General features: G+C 48.5%; 1 protein-coding gene across 3 annotated transcripts in view; it reads left to right on the plus strand.

Moving 5' to 3' along the window:
• The window catches only part of Crebbp (CREB binding protein), a 134,001-nt gene extending 119,065 nt beyond the window's left edge, over nucleotides 1-14,936 (plus strand). For all 3 annotated transcript variants that reach the window (XM_071605568.1, XM_071605569.1, XM_071605570.1), the window contains 8 exons: nucleotides 2,228-2,378; nucleotides 2,635-2,781; nucleotides 3,801-3,914; nucleotides 5,094-5,259; nucleotides 6,013-6,180; nucleotides 8,222-8,383; nucleotides 8,820-9,101; nucleotides 10,188-14,936. In XM_071605568.1, the coding sequence (XP_071461669.1) occupies nucleotides 2,228-2,378; nucleotides 2,635-2,781; nucleotides 3,801-3,914; nucleotides 5,094-5,259; nucleotides 6,013-6,180; nucleotides 8,222-8,383; nucleotides 8,820-9,101; nucleotides 10,188-12,350 (3,353 nt within the window). In that variant the 3' untranslated portion in view covers nucleotides 12,351-14,936. The remainder of the gene's footprint in view (nucleotides 1-2,227; nucleotides 2,379-2,634; nucleotides 2,782-3,800; nucleotides 3,915-5,093; nucleotides 5,260-6,012; nucleotides 6,181-8,221; nucleotides 8,384-8,819; nucleotides 9,102-10,187) is intronic.
• The last annotated feature ends 4,400 nt before the right edge of the window (nucleotides 14,937-19,336 follow it).

The following is a 19,336-nucleotide window of genomic DNA, read 5'->3' on the forward strand; positions in this document are numbered from 1 at the left end:
GTTTATGGGAGACTTTTCTCCAGGGCTGTATGGAGTAGAGCTTATATGGATTCCCCTAGTCTTCTTTTGGTGCCTCTCAACACATTGGTTTTAGAGCTTAGTTGTCATTTGGCTTGATCCATACATGAATGCTAGCATTTATGACCAGTCTGGTTTTCAACAAAAGTTAAGGAAGCTTAGACAGTAAACTTTGTAAATTCTGAGAGATTTGTTGGCAGATCTTCCTCCAGAAGCTTAGAGCTATTCTGAGTCCTCGTTCCTAGGAAAGGGCTGCTGTGGGTCTGACCTGGAGTCTGCCTCATGAGGGACATATCTTGCTCAGCAGCAGTGTGAGAATTTGTGGGTTTCCTTCAAGGGCTTCAGCAGGTATGGGCAGTTGGCTCTTGAGTTCCTTTGCACTCACATCTCAACCTATCAGATGGTTTTCAACCACTAGGGGATGCCAAGTACAGGGTCTCAAGCTCTCACAGCCCATGTGAAGTGTAGAAGTTCATCAAAGAATAAAATAGACCTTCAAGCCATTTATCCTCATTTTTATAACTTTATACATTTTTATTGTCCCATATTTTTTTTTCTTTATTTATTTAATGTGATGCTGAGGATCGAACCCAGGGCCTCATGCATGCAAGGCAAGTGTTCTACCACTGAGCTACAACCCCAGCTCTTGTTCCATGTTTTTTTTTTTTTTTTTTTTCCCTCAGTACCAGGGACTGAACCCAGGAGCACTGAGCCATATCCCCAGCCCTCCAACCCTTTTTATTTTTTGAGACAGGGTCTCACTAGATTGCTTACAGCTTGCTAAATTGCTGAGGCTGTCTTTGAACCTGTACTCCTCCTGCCTCAGCCTCCCAAGCTGCTGGGATTGCAGTTGTGTGCCACCACCCCGAGCTTTTTTTAAAAATTTATATATAACTTACATACCCAAAAAGCACCATTATTGATAGGCTTATTTTAGAAAAAAAATGAAATAGTCTAAATTTTCCAGGTATTTCTTGTTCTTAGCAAGAAACCTTCTAAGATCCCAAATAGGTTTTACTTTTTACATTTCTCACTAATGCAGAAAATATTGAAAAGTCAGTAAAGAAGAAAGCTTTAAAATTTCATCATTCAGGGGCTTGGCTCAGTAGTAGAGTACACACTTAGTATGCATGAGGCCCTGGCTTCAATCTGCAGTACTCATGGACAGGACAAAACAAAAAAATTCATCACCTGGGGCTGGGGTTGTGACTCAGCAGTACAGTGCTCCCCTAGCATGTGCAAGGCGCTGGGTTTGATCCTCAGCACCACATAAAAATAAATAAATAAAATAAAATAAAGGTGTTGTGTCCAACTACAACTAAAAAAAAAAAAACTTTTTAAAAAAATTCATCACCTATAAGTAATCACCATGAATGTTTCACTATCTGGTCCTATTCTGTCTATTCTTGACCAGTTCCCCTGTGTTGACTGCGTTGACTGCTGTTTTACCTCTGGTTGTTCCTATCACGGTGGCCACATGAGGGGTGTCCCTGGTGTGGAGAGGGAAGGAGAGAAGCCACCCAGTACAGGCTTCCTCATGGAGATTGTAGGCTGGGACCAGAGTGGGTCCTGATCTGGTGCCCATCCTGCCTCCCTCTAAGTAATCAGAGCACTCATAAAACAATTTCTTGACCGACGCTTGACTAGTGGGCCCCAGAATGTTGGTGTCCTGTTTAGACTGCAGTGAGCTGGGCTGTAATAGAGCTGGGAGGCTTAGTTACTGAACATACTTACACCATTCCTATCCGGAAGGTGTGCCGTGTTCCCGTTTGCTGTTAAGAATTCTTCAAGTATGATTCTGGGGCAGGAAGCAGCCTGTTGTTGACATCCATGGGAGACAAGTTTGAAGCTGGCCTTCCACATGACGCCAGAGCAGGGCTTGTCACACAAGCTGTAGCCTCCCAGCACCTGGGGTAGGAGACAAGGAGGGTGCAGCCTTGCTCCTTCTCAGGTCTGGCTCTCTCCATCCTCTCCTCACAGTCCTCGACAGATTCAGGCTGTGTCTATAATTCTTTGCCTTTTAGAAAAGAATGGAAACAAACATCTGGGAAGGTAAACACCCTAAGACTTCACAGTCTACTTTCCGTCATAAGCACACATATCTCAAATAAGATGTTAACCCTGGAGAGCCTCAGGTGGTGCTGGGAGAAGTGGATCTGTGGTCTCAGCTGCTCTCTAATCCTTTTACCTGCTCCTTCTGGGCTTCTAGGACTGCAGACCACAAGATTGGGAAACCACTTAGAAGACCGAGTGAACAAGTTTTTGCGGCGCCAGAATCACCCTGAAGCTGGGGAGGTTTTTGTCAGAGTCGTGGCCAGCTCGGACAAGACTGTGGAGGTCAAACCTGGGATGAAGTCAAGGTTTGTGTCCTCACTTCCTAAACCCTGCTGAAGCAGTCCTCACATCTGCTTGGCCAGGCTTCCCTCCATGGAAGGGGTTTCCTGGTCCAGGAGCAGGGTCGGGAAGAACTGGCTTACAGCCCTGAGGTGGTCAGGTCAGGGGGTTTCTCTGACCAGTCCCAGAGGTGGTTGGACCTTCACTCTTCTGACCAGGTTAGATCAGCAGCGCCTCGTAGACAAGGATGTCTTTAAACACCAGGTCTGGCTTTCTTTCTAGGTTTGTGGATTCTGGAGAAATGTCTGAGTCTTTTCCCTATCGAACCAAAGCACTCTTTGCTTTCGAGGAGATCGATGGAGTGGATGTGTGCTTTTTTGGAATGCACGTCCAGGAGTACGGCTCTGATTGTCCCCCGCCAAACACAAGGTAGCCTTCCATCTCCTTTCTAAAGAAGTGCATCGCTTGCATGTTGTATGCACACAGACCAAGCTCATGTTCCTTAGAGAGCATGTGTTCTTCAGTACTAGATTTAAATAAGCCACAGTTAACTAACCAAACCAGTTAGTTTTGTTTTCCTCTAAACTAGTGGGAATCAAAGGGTCTTGATGACCATGGCACGTGTCTGGGTTGTGAGTGCACATGGGCCTTTGTCTACTGTCTTCTCCATCCTACCCGGACATGGGGGCACCTGGATGCACCTGTTCAAGTGAAGTTGGTACAGGTTTAGTCAAGAATGTAGGTGAGGGGCTGGGGATGTGGCTCAAGCGGTAGCGCTCTCACCTGGCATGCGTGCGGCCCGGGTTCGATCCTCAGCACCACATACCAAACAAAAATGTTGTGTCCGCTGAAAACTAAAAAATAAATATTAAAAAAAAAAGAATGTAGGTGAGGGCTGGGATGTGGCTCAAGCGGTAGCCGCTTGCCTGGCATGCGTGTGGCCCGGGTTCAATCCTCAGCACCACATACAAACAAAAGATGTTGTGTCCGCCGAGAACTGAAAAAATAAATATTGAAAAAAATTAAAAAAAAAAAATGTTGGTGAGAGGGACCTGCAAGTTGTCTCCCAAGTTTGCCTTAGTCCTTCCTTGGCTCTGCCTGGGTAGGGATGCCATCCTTTCTGTTGGCAGCAGAAAATGATAACTGTTTCCTTGGTTGGCAACAGGGTCTATGGTAGGGATTTTATCCCATTCTGTCAAAATAGCATCACCAGGAGTAGTGATGTGCACCTATAATCCCGTTGACTCTGGAGGATCTCAAAGTTAGAGGCCAGCATGGGCATTAAACTAGTCTCAATTTTTTTTAAAAGAGTTAGGGTTATAGCTCAGTGGTAGGGTGTTTGGCACTGATGAATTCCCAGTACTGCAAAAACAAAACAAAGCCTTTATGAAAATGTTTTTGGATGCTGGTGTTTCTTTGCGATCTGAATTTAAAATGTACCCCTGCAGGCGTGTTTACATATCTTATTTGGACAGTATTCATTTCTTCCGGCCGCGATGCCTCCGGACAGCTGTTTACCACGAGATCCTTATTGGATACCTAGAATATGTGAAGAAATTGGGGTAAGGATTAAATTATTCAGGACCAATAAAAACTTTTTGTTTTTTCCTGCATGTTTATCTTGTGAAATAATGAGTTTTTTCACCTAAATTTGTGTGTGTGTATGTTTATTTCTAATATCACAATTCAGAAGTCTTCCAAGCCTCCTTTAAAGTGCTTTTGGAAGCATGTATGTCTGACTTCGAGAGGAGACAATTCAAGCTCTTTGCCTGCTTTCGCTTGCTTTTCATTCTCTTTCCCCTTAATCGAGGCATGATTATATATCACAAAAATCTGCTTATTTCACGTTTACAAGTTAGTGGCTTTGGGTGACTTTACTGAATTTTGCAGCCACCATCATAAATCAGTTTTAGAATGTTTCCATCCCCTCCAAGAGATCCCTGTGCCCCTTTGCTGTTAATCCCTGTCCCACCTCTGCCCTAGGCAACCACTAATCTACTTCCTGTCTCAGTAAATTTGTGTTTTTTGAATATCGCATAGGAATGGTACCCTACAGTACAGTGTCCCTTATGTCTGACTTCTTTCTGCAGTACTTTGACTTTTACATTACAGATCTATCACATTCCTTCCCCAAACTTGAAAAGGTTAGAGCTATCTAGATGATCAAAATGTCTTAAACAGGGGCTGGGGTTGTGGCTCAGTGTAGAGTGCTTGCCCTAGCAAGTGTGAGGCACTGGGTTCAATCCTCAGCACCTTATAAAAATAACATAAATAAAATGTATCCATCTACAACTTTAAAAAATAATGTCTTAGAATGAATGTGATTTGACCGTAACCCCTTAGAAATACTCACCTGAGCTGCCTTTCCGGTGCGCTGAGGACATAAGCAGAAAGCACAGCACACACGTGATGTACTCCTTTGCTGTGCCTTGACTTGCTTCAAGGCTCTGTGATGAGGTGATCAGGGCCATGACTGGCCCTCTTCCTGTGAGCATCTCTGAGAGCAAAGTGTTTCAGGGCCACATCCAGGCTTGAATTCACAAGTGATAACCCACCACCCACCCCACCCTTAGCACATTGGCTTGTAACCTAGGTCTCTCACAGGTTCCACCATAAGCATTACGGTAATTTCTTTATTTTCTTTTTTCTTTGTAATTATTTCTTTCCTTGTTTTGGCTCCTGATCCTTAGCTATGACTCCTTGAAGGTAGGGCCTATTACATTGATGCTTGTGTCCTGCAGGTATGTAACAGGACACATCTGGGCCTGTCCCCCAAGTGAAGGAGATGACTACATCTTCCATTGCCACCCCCCTGATCAAAAAATCCCCAAACCAAAACGACTGCAGGAGTGGTATAAAAAGATGCTGGACAAGGCATTTGCAGAGCGGATCATTCATGACTATAAGGTAGATACCAATGGTTTTGTGCTTTTCATAGCTGATTGAAATTCATTTTTGTGTTTTCCTCTTATGCTTATGTGCATTATAATTGTGTTCACATAAAAATATTAGAAAAATGGGGCCAGGAAACTAAAAATAAACAGAAGAAAAAATTTTAAAAAAGAAAATGGGAGGGGCTGGGGTTGTGGCTCAGTGATAGAGCGCTCGCCTACCATCCATGGGGCACTGGGTTCGATCCTCAGCATCACATAAATGTAAAACAAAGACATTGTGTCCGCCTAAAACTAAAAAATAAATACTTAAAAAAAAAAAAAAGGAAAATGGGCCCGGAGATATACTGCTGTGATAGAGCACTTGCCTAGCGTGTGCAAGGCCCTGGGTTTCATCCCCAGTACCACAAAAAAGTAAATTAAAATTAGAAAACAAAGTCAGATACAGTGACTCACACTTGTTGGAAACTAAGGCCAAAGGATCACAACCTTTAAAAGGATCACTAAGCCTTGGCAACTTAGTGAGACCCTGTCTCAAAATAAGATGGGCTGAGAATTTAGCTCAGTGGTAGCGAGTAGGGTTCAATCCCCAGCACCATAGACACATGTAAAAAGATTGAAAAGCAAAAACTTGGCAGTATAGAATGAAAATGCAGAGGTGTCTATAGTAGATCTCGGCAGTGCAGTCCGCTCCTATCAGTGGCTGGTGTGCCTGGTTCCCAAGGGCCTAAGGGCTGTCCTCTCACTGCTGTGCTTTGCTCTCTCCCAGGATATCTTCAAACAAGCAACCGAAGACAGGCTCACAAGTGCCAAGGAGTTGCCCTATTTTGAAGGAGATTTTTGGCCCAATGTGTTGGAAGAGAGCATTAAGGAACTAGAACAAGAAGAAGAAGAGAGGAAGAAAGAGGAGAGCACGGCAGCTAGCGAGACCCCCGAGGTGCAGGCCCTCCCCAAGACCCCAGCCCTAGCAGGCCCCAGGCATGCTAAGTAGCAGGCCAGGAAGCACACATTTGCAATTGTATTATTTCTGTGATGGTGTCTTCGATTCATGGGCTCAGGATGTCACCACCTATGGGAGGGGATCTGCCCGGGGTCTTTACACAAAGGATGCTCCGGGAGCAGGGATGGAGCATGGGAGTTAGATCCAGAGAGGAGAAGGGAAGGTGTCCTGTTGGGGAGCTAGGAAGGCAGGCAGAGGTACACAGAAGTTACTTAACCAGGAGAACCTTGTTCCTGCATTTTGTGGCAGCTCTTCCTTTGCCTTCCTGTGCTCAGCCTGTTCACTGATAATTATCCTTCTGTACCCAGCACTACGGCACAAACTAAGCAGGATTCCATCCCTGCCCCAGGGTGTGTTCTAGTAGGAGACACAGGAAGGGCCTGGGTAGCTGTGTGGCTCCTGCTGCAGTGGTGAGAGAGCTCTGAGAAGCAGTGAAAGTACAGGGGCTGGGGTAGGAGGTCTGGGGTGCTGTCACATAGGTGACATGGGAGCTCAGACCCCCACCACACAAGATGCAGAGGAAGAGCCTTCTAGACAGTGAAGGAAATGTACTGTGTTCAGTTGCATGGTTGCTTTGTGATAGGCCATGTGCAACTTGGTTATGCTGTTGGCCTGCCAGCCCTCAGTCTCTACAGAACAGAGAGTGTTGACCAGGAGACTCACAGGCTTTTGTCCTGGTGGTTCCCAACAAGAGCTCTAGAACTCTTGTCATTTTCTGACCTCCTGACACTAGACTGACAGAGGCTGGCCTTTCTCTGGAGCATGGCTGGTCCACATCAGGGTTTGGTGACTCAGTTCTTAGAAGTCCCTTCACCGTAGGGTGAAGTCTATACTTGAGCTGACCTTGGAAGTCTGGCAGGTTTCAAAGTTCAGTGCAGGAGAAACCAGGTGATCTGGTTTGGGCCCAACTTTGGGAGGTTATGGTGCCTGGTTAGAATCAGAGCCCTGACTGCTGAGTTCCTGCAGGAGAGCCTTGTTGCCATAGGAGGTAGGCTCTGAGGAATATCGCAGGCCAAGCTTTATCCCAGCCAGGGAAGCATCTGGTTTGATGGCAACAAAGTTGTTCAGAGCGTGGAAGTAGAGAGGGGCTTATCCCTGGGCCATCCCTGGCCATGTACCAGGGACGCACACATAGTTGGTTGGAGGGCAAGGTGCCACAGGTGCTGAAGCGTGGACTTGCTGTTCTCTTTATGTGGAGTTTAAACATGATGGCAAGGACTTGCCTTCCTCAGGGACATCCTGAGGATGTCCATAATTTTATTAATGACTAACACTTAGGGTGGAATGCTGCTTTACTCTCAAAATAAGTTCTGAAGCTGGGTGCAATGGTGCATACCTGAAATCCCAGGAACTTCTGAGGCTGAGATAGGAGGATCAAAGTTCAAAAACAGCCTTGCAGGTTTAAGGCCAGCCTTGGCAAATTAGTGAGGCCCTGAGGACTCTCCATCCCCTCCCACCTGTTAAAAAATGAAGGTTCTGGGCTGGGGATGAAGCTCAGTGATAGAGCATGTGGGCCTTAAATGGGACTTGGAGGAGATTCATGAGAGTTCCTGCTCCTTCCAGCATGGCTTTTTTCCTTCTTCACACCCTTCTGTTGAAGACTTACCTGCTTTGACTGTTCAGAGCCCTTTTGCAGGCACAGAAAAGACTGGGGAGTGCAAGCTGGGGTATAGCAATTTAGTGTCCAGTGGAACAGTGGGGAGCAGTGGGAAATGCTCCCTCCTCCTTTGTTAGATCTTGAACTAGCTTTCCCGGTCCACTTTCCCTTGAGAGGTGACGTGGCACTACAGGTGACATGGCCAGGCCTGGCTGAGTACAGGTTCTGCTCCTATCCTCACCACCTTTCTCTCTGAAGACTGGTTCTGCCCAGCATTCCCTCCTTAGGCTGGGTTTCCTGGAGCCCTATGGCCTGAGAATTGGGTGTTAGTACCAAGTGTGGGAGAGGAAGCTGGTCTGACAACTTTGCCTGTGGTTGCAGGGCAGTCAGGGTGACAGCAAGAATGCCAAGAAAAAGAACAACAAGAAGACGAACAAGAACAAAAGTAGCATTAGCCGCGCCAACAAGAAGAAGCCCAGCATGCCCAATGTGTCCAACGACCTGTCCCAGAAGCTCTATGCTACCATGGAGAAGCACAAAGAGGTAGCGGCACAGGGCTGGGGCTGTAGCTCAGGGGCAGAGCGCTTGCCTGGCATGTGTGAGGCACTAGGTTCTATCCTTAGCACCACATAAAAATAAATTAAATAAAGGCATTCTGTCCATCTATAACTAAAAAAAAAAAAAAAAAAGTGGCACAGGCTGTGGGTGTGGTATTGGTGATGCTCAGGGACCAGATGAAGCAGCAGCTCTGCCTCTAGCCAGAAGATGGAGAGGGCTCAAAGCCGGCTATCTCCAGGTACCCTGTGTAGGTCTACAGTGGAAGGGAGGAGGGCTACTCATAGAGAGCAGAACTGGCTAGTTGGTACTTGTCACCAATTCTGTTCCATCCCATGAAGCTAGGGCCCTTAAGCAGGCATTGGGCTCTGCTGCCTGCCTATTCTGCAGGTGGAGGGGAGGCTAATGCAGCTCCTCTCTGCAGGTCTTCTTTGTGATTCACCTGCATGCTGGGCCTGTCATCAACACCCTGCCCCCCATCGTGGACCCTGACCCCCTGCTCAGCTGCGACCTCATGGATGGACGTGATGCCTTCCTCACCTTGGCCAGAGACAAGCACTGGGAGTTCTCCTCCTTGCGCCGCTCCAAGTGGTCCACACTGTGCATGCTGGTGGAGCTGCACACCCAGGGCCAGGACCGCTTTGTCTATACCTGCAACGAGTGCAAACACCATGTGGAGACCCGCTGGCACTGTACTGTGTGTGAGGTAGGCCCCACCACTTCCTTCCCTTCTCCAGCAGCTAGCACAGAGTTCCAACTGAGCACACACAGGTCACTGTTGGTATCTTTGCCCAGCTGTGTTTCTGCTGACCCTTCCACACAAGGAGCCCGTCGGGACGCAAAGTCTTTGCTGTCTTCTTCCCTGTGTTTCACTGGCTCCTACTCTATGTCTAGTACAGCTGCAGTACCCCCAGGGCAGCCTATGGTTTTGGTTGGGCAGGCTTGGAAGGGGCAGTGGGGTACTTTGGTCCTATGGTAATTCAGATCTCTTTGCCTCCTTGTGACTCCAGCTCTAGTCTTGCTAAGAGATCAGGGATGTCCTCTGCCCTGCTGGCAGGTTGGGCACCTTGGGTCAGGAACGTGAGCCCCTCCTCTCATGTCCCTAATGGACTCCATGGACAGGCTCACTGGTTGCCCCTTGGTGGGCTGGTAGGTTAGACTGTGCTGGGCCCTCTGGTTCCCTTTCTAAAGAGTCACTGATGCCATGCTTCCCACCTGCACTTCCTCCCAGGATGGCCCACAGTCACTGCTATGTGGGCAGCTTGCCTTGGCAGGGCTGGGGTTACCCATGTGTATGCCTGGCCCCTCCTTTGCCCACCTCTGAGTGCCTCTCTTTACCAACCTTCTCCCACCTTCTCGCCTTCTTTCTACTTTCCTAATACTGGGGCTTTCATATTCTTCCTGTGAGCAGTTTTCACACCCATCCTGGGGCTATATTCTTCAGATTTAGTACTTTATTCTCTGTTTTCAGGTGCATGCAGTTTTCAGTCACTTGGGCTTCTGTGTTGGGGAAGAACCACTTGGCACTCATGCCTTCCTGGGAAAGAGGTCCCATGGTCTCTGGTAGAGTGTGGAAGAAATGGTTGCAGCGTTCACAGTCTGGGTGTGGGAGTCGGAGGGATGCAGCAGGACCTGATGTTTTTCCCACAGCAGAGGAAGCAAGACAGGAAGGGGACAGGTGTCCACTGCCTGGGAATCTCATGCAGACACTAGCGTGGGGAGGGACAGCCAGAATGTCTGGTCATGGTGGGCCCTGTGTTGATGCCAGCCTGTTTCCTTTCCTTGTCTGCAGGACTATGATCTTTGCATCAACTGCTACAACACAAAGAGCCACACCCACAAGATGGTGAAGTGGGGCCTGGGCCTGGATGATGAGGGCAGCAGCCAGGGTGAGCCACAGTCCAAGAGCCCCCAGGAGTCCCGGCGTCTGAGCATCCAACGCTGCATCCAGTCCCTGGTGCATGCTTGCCAGTGCCGCAATGCCAACTGCTCACTGCCATCCTGCCAGAAGATGAAGAGGGTCGTGCAGCACACCAAGGGCTGTAAGCGCAAGACCAATGGAGGCTGCCCAGTGTGCAAGCAGCTCATTGCTCTTTGCTGCTACCATGCCAAACACTGCCAAGAAAACAAATGCCCCGTGCCCTTCTGCCTCAACATCAAACACAAGCTCCGCCAGCAGCAGATCCAGCACCGCTTGCAGCAGGCCCAGCTCATGCGCCGGAGGATGGCCACCATGAACACCCGCAATGTGCCTCAGCAGAGTTTGCCTTCTCCTACCTCAGCACCACCTGGGACCCCCACACAGCAGCCCAGCACACCCCAGACACCACAGCCCCCTGCCCAGCCCCAGCCCTCACCTGTGAGCATGTCACCAGCTGGCTTCCCCAATGTGGCCCGGACTCAGCCCCCTACAACGGTATCTGCTGGGAAGCCCACCAACCAAGTACAGGCCCCCCCACCCCCAGCCCAGCCCCCACCTGCAGCAGTGGAAGCAGCCCGGCAGATTGAACGTGAGGCCCAACAGCAGCAACACCTATACCGAGTGAACATCAACAATGGCATGCCCCCAGGGCGCGCAAGCATGGGAACCCCAGGGAGCCAAATGGCCCCTGTAGGCTTGAATGTGCCCCGACCCAACCAGGTCAGTGGGCCAGTCATGCCTAGCATGCCACCTGGGCAGTGGCAACAGGCACCCATCCCCCAGCAGCAGCCAATGCCAGGCATGCCCAGGCCTGTGATGTCCATGCAGGCTCAGGCAGCTGTAGCCGGGCCTCGAATGCCCAGTGTGCAGCCACCCAGGAGCATCTCTCCCAGCGCCTTGCAAGACCTACTGCGGACCCTGAAGTCTCCCAGCTCCCCTCAGCAGCAGCAACAGGTGCTGAACATCCTCAAGTCGAACCCCCAGCTAATGGCAGCTTTCATCAAACAGCGCACAGCCAAGTATGTGGCCAATCAGCCTGGTATGCAGCCGCAGCCTGGCATGCAGCCCCAACCCGGCATGCACCAGCAGCCTGGCATGCAGAACCTGAACGCAATGCAAGCTGGTGTGCCACGGCCTGGTGTGCCTCCGCAGCAGCAGGCAATGGGAGGCCTGAACCCCCAGGGCCAGGCTCTGAATATCATGAACCCAGGACACAACCCCAACATGGCAAGTATGAATCCACAGTACCGAGAGATGCTGAGGCGGCAGTTGCTCCAACAACAGCAGCAACAGCAGCAGCAGCAACAGCAGCAGCAACAGCAACAGCAGCAGCAGCAGCAGCAGCAGCAGCAGCAAGGCAATGCCACCATGGCTGGGGGCATGACTGGGCATGGCCAGTTCCAGCAGCCACAAGGACCCGGAGGCTACGCTCCAGCCATGCAGCAGCAGCGCATGCAGCAACATCTCCCCATCCAGGGTAGCTCCATGGGCCAGATGGCCGCTCAGATGGGACAGCTCAGCCAGATGGGGCAGCCTGGGCTGGGGGCAGACAGCACCCCAAATATCCAGCAGGCCCTGCAGCAGCGGATTCTACAGCAGCAACAGATGAAGCAGCAGATTGGGTCCCCAGGCCAACCGAACCCCATGAGCCCCCAGCAGCACATGCTCTCAGGACAGCCACAGGCCTCGCACCTCCCTGGCCAGCAGATCGCCACATCCCTTAGTAACCAGGTGCGGTCTCCAGCCCCTGTCCAGTCTCCGCGGCCCCAGTCCCAGCCTCCACATTCCAGCCCGTCACCAAGGATACAGCCCCAGCCTTCACCACACCATGTCTCACCCCAGACTGGTTCCCCCCACCCTGGACTCGCAGTCACCATGGCCAGCTCCATGGATCAGGGACACCTGGGGAACCCCGAACAGAGTGCAATGCTCCCCCAGTTGAACACCCCCAACAGGAGCGCACTATCCAGCGAACTTTCCCTGGTTGGTGACACCACGGGAGACACGCTAGAAAAGTTTGTGGAGGGTTTGTAGCATTATGAGAGCATCACTTTTTGTCCCTTTCATGTTCTTGGACCTTTTGTACTGAAAATCCAGGCATCTGGGCTCTTTTTATTCCTAGATGGAACTGCAACTTCCAGGCCATGGAAGGGTGGATTGATGTTTAAAGAAACAATACAAAGAATATATTTTTTTGTTAAAAACCAGTTGATTTAAATATCTGGTCTGTCGCTCTCGCTTTCTCTCTCTCTCTCTCTCTGTTTTTGGTTTTTTTTTTTTTTTTTCCATTTTTTTTTTTTTCTGTTTTGTTTTTATTTTGGGGGGAGGGGGGCTTGTTTGGATTCTTTTTGTCGTCATTGCTGGTGACTCATGCCTTTTTTTAATGGGAAAAGCAAGTTCATTATATTCATATTTTTTATTTGTATTTTCAAGACTTTAAACATTTATGTTTAAAAGTGAGAAGAAAAATAATATTCAGAAACTGGTTCCTGAAATAATGCATCTTATAATGTATCCCGATAACTGACGTTGCGGGAAGATTTTTTTTCTATAGTGAACTCTGTGGGCGTCTCCAAGTATTACCCCTGGACGATAGGAGTTGACTCGGCGTGCACACACGTACACACCCACACACATCTATCTATACATGCTGGCCTAAGCCAAACTCTTGTCTTGCAGATGTAGAAATTGTTGCTTTGTTTCTCTGATAAAACTGGTTTTAGACAAAAATAGGGATGATCACTCTCTTAGACCATGCTAATGTTAATAGAGAAGAAGCATTCTTTTCTTTCTTCTATGTGAAACTTGAAATGAGGAAAAGCAATTCTAGTGTAAATCATGCAAGCGCTATAATTACTATAAATAAGAAAATTCAAGAAGATTCAATCACTGTATAGAATGGTAAAGTACCAACTCATTTCTTATATCATATTGTTAAATAAACTGTGTGCAACAGACAAAAAGGGTGGTCCTTCTTGAATTCATGTACATGGTATTAACACTTGGTGTTGGGGTTTTTGTTATGAAAATGCTGTTTTCAACATTGTATTTGGACTATGCATGTGTTTTTCCCCCATTGTATATAAAGTATCGCTTAAAATTGATATAAATTACTGAAGTTTTTAACATGTATTCTGTTCTTTAAGATCCCTGTAAGAATGTTTAAGGTTTTTATTTATTTATATATATTTTTGGAGTCTGTTCTTTGTAAGACATGGTTCTGATTGTTCGCTCGGAGTGGAGAGGCTGGGGCTGCGCTCATGGTGGCCATGCGGGGGGGGGGGGGGGGTAGCTGGGAAACATCCCAGGCCAACAGCCTCCTGGGGCTTCCTTCCCAGAGACTGAGACAACAGCCTGGCCTCAGCCTCAACTTTTGATGCTCACAAGTGAATTTCACTCGTGCTGTGAGGTCCACCAATGGGTCTGAAACAGCACTTTGCTTCCAGCCCACTTCCCCTGTCCTGCCTTCTGTTGGAGCCAGTCACCCTGGTGGTGGGGAGGACTTCCTGCCCTTCAGGTAGCCAGCTGTTTCTATCTGCAAATCCCAGAATTGTTGAAAAGGGTGCTCAAGGGACTCAGGGTGGTTCCTGACCCCATTCCCTGCCCCCCGTCTAAAATCCTGATTTCATAGGGCAGATACCTCCTTCAGCCTGTCTCATCTGGCCTCAGCAGAGCCTTTACACAGGCCAGGTGCCACCCAGGTCCCATCCTCCCCGAGGTCCAGTTGTGCCCTTACTGAGCAGATGACATGAGCTCTCGGATGACATCTCATCCAAGAGGAGGACCAACCCCAGGGGAGCCAAAATTAACCACCTAGTCTGCTACCCTCTCCCCCAGGAATCCATCAAAGAGTGGTCTAGAGGAGAAGAGCAGGGTTTGTGGTGTTGGATTTAGAAATTGTGGCCCTGATAGGTTCCCTTTTGTGGCCCTTATGTTCACAGAAGTATTTTCAAAATACTTGACTTTTGGCTTGGGAATCTCAATTTGAAGATTTCAAAGAAATTGGAAGAGTGCAATGTAGATATAGCATACAATCTTAAGTTTTAATTCTTAAGTTTTAATGATGTGAATTAATCAGGTAAGGATAAAATCACCCATCCAACACCCTCCCACCATGGTGATGGCATGCCCTCCTGTGGAGATCTGCCATCTTGCTCAACTTACTTAGGTCCTTGCACATTCAAAGTCCTCTTCAGATTTCCTTTTCCACCAGAGGGGGAAGCCCTGAGCCCTGTGTACAAACAAAAAGCGGATCTGGAGACCTGGAGGAGCCACTCCCAGCCCCTGCTCAGAAGGTGGTGCTCTCTGACATGCAGCCTTTTAATGGGCAATGGGGTTATCTTTTTCAGGTTATCCTGGAATTTAAAACTTATGTACCAACCTCATCCTCTTTGGAGTCTGCATCCTATGCAACTGTCCCGAGCAATCAATGTCAAGGGTGTGGGGCTGTGGATACTAATCCTAAGGAAATTTCTGTAAGAACTGGAGAGCCCAGATGCTGTGTCTCATGCTGTATACTTAAGAAGAGAAGAAAAAAGTCCTATATTTGTGATCAAAAAGAGGGAACTTAAAATGTGCTGGTGTTTATAATAAAAGCTGGTAAAACTGCTTGGATTCAAAGATGGTTCGGATTGGCTAATGATCCTTAGCGTTAGCTCAGCAGCTTGTCACTGAAAGACTGGAGATGCTCAGTTGAAATTGTCTGGACTAAATATGTGTTTGATGCTCTCTTTGAACTTCTACCCTTAAAGAGCTGGAATCGAATGAGATGCCTTGGAAGGCATGCTTTACCAAAGCTGCTGCTTCTCCAGAGCTCTCCTGAGCTCTCTGGTAAGTTTAAATTGAGACAGGGTCTCACTAAGTCGCCCAGGCGAGCCTCCAACTCTCAGTCATCCTACCTCAGTCTCCCACATCTAGGATTACCTGCATGTTCCCTGGTGCCTGGCTTCTGTGTCTTCTGATTGCTATACAATTAAACCAAAGGTTTCATTTGAACAACAATGTAGTTTTAGCACTGCACTGCAAAATAAGCTGCTGTTTAGAACAAACACCTCATTAGGGCAGTGATTGTACATTTGGTATCCACTGTGTAGCCCAGGAAATGCTTTTGACACAGAATAGTGTGCTGGGAAGTGGAGGCACAGTTTCAATACTGTAGCAGACTCATACGTGGGGGCATGTAGGAATGAGAATAAAGTCTGTTCACCTGGGCCTGAAAAGATGTAGTGGCCTCCTAACAGATGTTGCTGTTAATTACACATTTTTAATCATGTATGATTCCATTATGAATAATAAGAAGTCAAGGATGGGGAAACAAATTAGTTGAATGAAAGATAACTTGAGTGAAGGTAACACCCAAAGTAGACTCCAAAGAACCTTGATGAGTGATGGGGATGCTTTGCAGTTTACCTAAATTGTCCATAAACAATGCTTTCAGCTTGCTTCAATCTTCTTAGGAGTTAGTAGGAACCTTATTGACTGATTTCACTAAACAAAGTTTCATAGGGAGCTGATGGCTACTGAACACTTTTAGTAGAGTGCTTGCCTAGCATGGGGAGGAAGGACCTGGTGTGGTAGGTTTTTAAGGGATCAGGAAGAACCTGGAGAGGGCTTAGAAGTGTTGGCACGAGGCCTCTGTGAGGTTTGGGGGCACTGGGGAACAATCCCAGCAAGGAGCCCTGGGCCTTAGACTTGACCTCAAGTGAGCTTGCCAAATTCTGCCTTCCTGATATAGACAATAAAGTGAAGACATAGAAAAAGCATTATAATATATGCAAATTGTTTAAATGGATTCACTCCTTTGGCCTGTAAGGTAGAAAAAGGTAAGTGGGGTAAGTGATTTAGCCCAGTCCATAGAGCATGCAGAGCAGAGGCACCTGGGCCCTGAGCTCTGCTCTTGCCCAGTGCTTGAAGAGGAGCCCTTCTAGCCTTTGGAGCTCCTACTGCCATCCTTACCCAGCCAGGTTTACCCTGAACCCACCGTGGGGGTGTTTGGGGAACTAGGAGAACAACCTTATATAGTAACCCCCTCAGACATTAAGTGGACAGAAAGTGGTAACAGTTGCTGGTTAACTTTAGAATCAGGAAAATGTTTACATCCTAGTGGTCAATTCAGTGTTCACAGCAACAAGATTATGGTGTAGGTGACTCTGGCCCATCCTCTGCCCAATGCCTGTGAGAGGATGGAAACTGAAATGAGTTTTGTAGTCTGATCTTGCATCCCATGTCCCTGGGCTCACAAAGAAGCCTCTTAAAAACTGATTTTGGGGTTTATTTTTTTGGTTTTGGGTTTTTTTCTTTTTTTGTGCTGGGGATTGAACTCAGGCACTTGACCACTGAACCACATCCCCACCCTATTTTGTATTTTATTTAGAGACAAGTTCTCACTGAGTTGCTCAGCACCTCGCCATGGCTAAGACTAGCTTTGAACTCACTATCCTCGTGTCTCAGCCTCCCAAGCCACTGGGATTACAGACGTACACAACCATGCCCGGCTTAAAAAAATGATTTTTAAAATCCAGGTATGTCCAGGAAATTCAGATGAAAGAAGGCTTGAAGAAAACAGTTGGGGAATGCGCCAAGCCAGGATGAGAATCCACATCTGAAGGTCTTTGGAAGCCCACCGAATCTGGGAAGGGTGACTGAAGGTGTATTCTGCCATCAGTGCTTTCTCTGTTTCTCCAGTCAGCCAGGCTTCCTGCTGCTGGGACTCCTTCCTTGTAGCCTCTGACCCTACCAAGGATGCCTCAGACCTCGACACAGGAGTGGGCCCCTGGGAAGAGGAAGGTTATTTCCTGTGCTTCCTGAGGAAGGAATGGAGGGAGAGTAGGTAAATGCTGCTAAGAGTCTTGGGAACCAGACATGCTCCCAAAGCTGGGAGGTAGAACAAGGAAAAGAAAAGATCATAGGTCAAAGAGACATTTGAAGCTGACAGGTGTTTGTTAGGCAGCTAGAATTGGTGTCACCAGAAAGCACTGGAAGGCAGCCAGGACTGGAGCATAGAGGAAGTAACTTTGTGGGAGGTTACTTCTAACCCTCAATAGATAACATGAGTTCCAAGCATTGGTTTCCTAAGCAAGGAAACCAGCTGGGAGTGGACAGAGGGCCCTAGATATCTTGTCCTGAACCTGGTAGGTTTATCCTCCAGGGAGGCTGGGTCCTGCTGTTTCATGTCCCATCCTAAATGGAGCCCAGGTTTTCCTCCCCTTGCCAAACACCACTTCCCCTTGCTGAAGTGAAAGGATTTCCAAGCCAGAAGTGCCTGTAGATGAATGTGTTTGGTTTTACACAAGAGATGATTTCCTAAATGGTGTGAAAAAGGAATAAAATAGGCAAACACCTCTCAGTTTCCCTGGGAGTAGCTGTGTGAGAACATCCTGGAGACCACTCTGGAGAGTGGTGATGGGGAGGGAACCAGGCAGAGGCAGGGGCAAGTGATACAGGGCCTGTGGGCTGAGACAAGAATTTGAAATCGATTTTTAAGTTTGAGGGAAGGTACAGTAGTAGTTGGCACATCTTGTAATCCCAGTACACAGGAGGCTAAGGCCATATCTTAAGTTCAAGGCCAGCAAGATCCCTTCTTAAAAAAAAAAAAAAAAAAAAGCTAGGCACGGTGGCACAGGCCTATAATCCCAGCGACTCAGGAGGCTGAAGCAGGAAGACTGTGAGTTCGAAGCCAACCTCAACAGCAAGGTGCTAAGCAACTCAGTGAGACTCTTGTCTCTAAATAAAATACAAAATAGGGCTGGGGCCGTGGCTCAGTGATATAGTGCCCCTCAGTTCAATCCCAGGTACCTCCACTCAAAAAAGTTTGGGGGAGACCATTGAGGACTGAGTAAAAAGAATAGGACTTGGCTTCAGAGGATGGGGGTGCTGGCAAGAGTGTCCAGGTGAGAGGGCTCCTGCCTTCTATGCAACAGTGTCCACCAGGTTCGTTGGATACTCCCCTTCTCAGTTGCTTAGACCAGTACAGTGGAGAGTCATCCCCTATGCTTTCCATCTTGACACATTCCCAAACACACTGTCTCCCAACACCCCAACTCTGTCCAAGATCAATATAGGAGCTGTCCTGGGACCTTCACTTCTCGCAGCTCCTGTTACCAATCTCAAGGAACTATGGGTTGGTTTTTTATTTATTTTTTTTAAATATTTTTAGTTATAGGCGAACACACTACCCTTATTTTTATGTGGTGCTGAGGATCGAACCCAGTGCCTCACACATACTAGGCAAGCACTCTTCCGCTGAGCCACAACCCCAGCCCTCTATTCTGCTTTGTTTTTGTGCAGGCGGGGTCCGGTTGTAGAGGGCAGCGGCGGGAATAAGCCCAGGGCCTCACACGTGCTAGGCAAGCACCCTACCACTGAGCAACTCCTCCAGCCCTCAAGTAAATGTTTTTGTGCAGTTATTTGGTCACAACAGCAGACCTCCAACGTGCCTCAGGATCATTTGAGAATCTGTGTAAAAAGAGCTGTCAGGGCTCCATTCCTGGGTACAGGTGGTGCAAGGCAATCTGCATATGAAGTGGTGCAGGGTTAGGACCAAACCTTAGAGACCAGGTTCATGGTCTCCTAACTTCTAAGAGAGAGGGGAGAGAGCTGGAGTATACGAATCATCCCGTTGTGCCGGTGGTGGAGTTAACGTTTTGCTGTAGACCCCGCTATTGGTTCTTCTTAGCTTTAGGTCGGCTAGATTCAGGAGAGACTTCCAGCGGCTTAGTCGGGGGCTGCAGAAATGCTACCGGCTTCTTCCCATCCTCGGCCCTGCACGGGCGCCGACCTCGTCCCACTTCAGACAGACGCACGCCGAAGAGCTCGCAGCCGGCGCGGGCCCAACTACGACCACCTCCCGTGGATCAACGTATGGGGCCCTCGCCCTTGACTACGCGACCCAAGGTCAAGGAAGTCCCGCCCGCAAGCCCGCCGGTCGGGCGCTGAGCCGACCCCGCCCCCGTGCCCGCGCAGGCAGCGCCCCGGGCATCCCGGCGCGCGCGGTGACGTCAGCGCGCCGCGCCCAAGGAAGG

This window comes from Marmota flaviventris, chromosome 19, assembly GCF_047511675.1.
Source record: "Marmota flaviventris isolate mMarFla1 chromosome 19, mMarFla1.hap1, whole genome shotgun sequence".
NCBI lineage: Eukaryota > Metazoa > Chordata > Mammalia > Rodentia > Sciuridae > Marmota > Marmota flaviventris.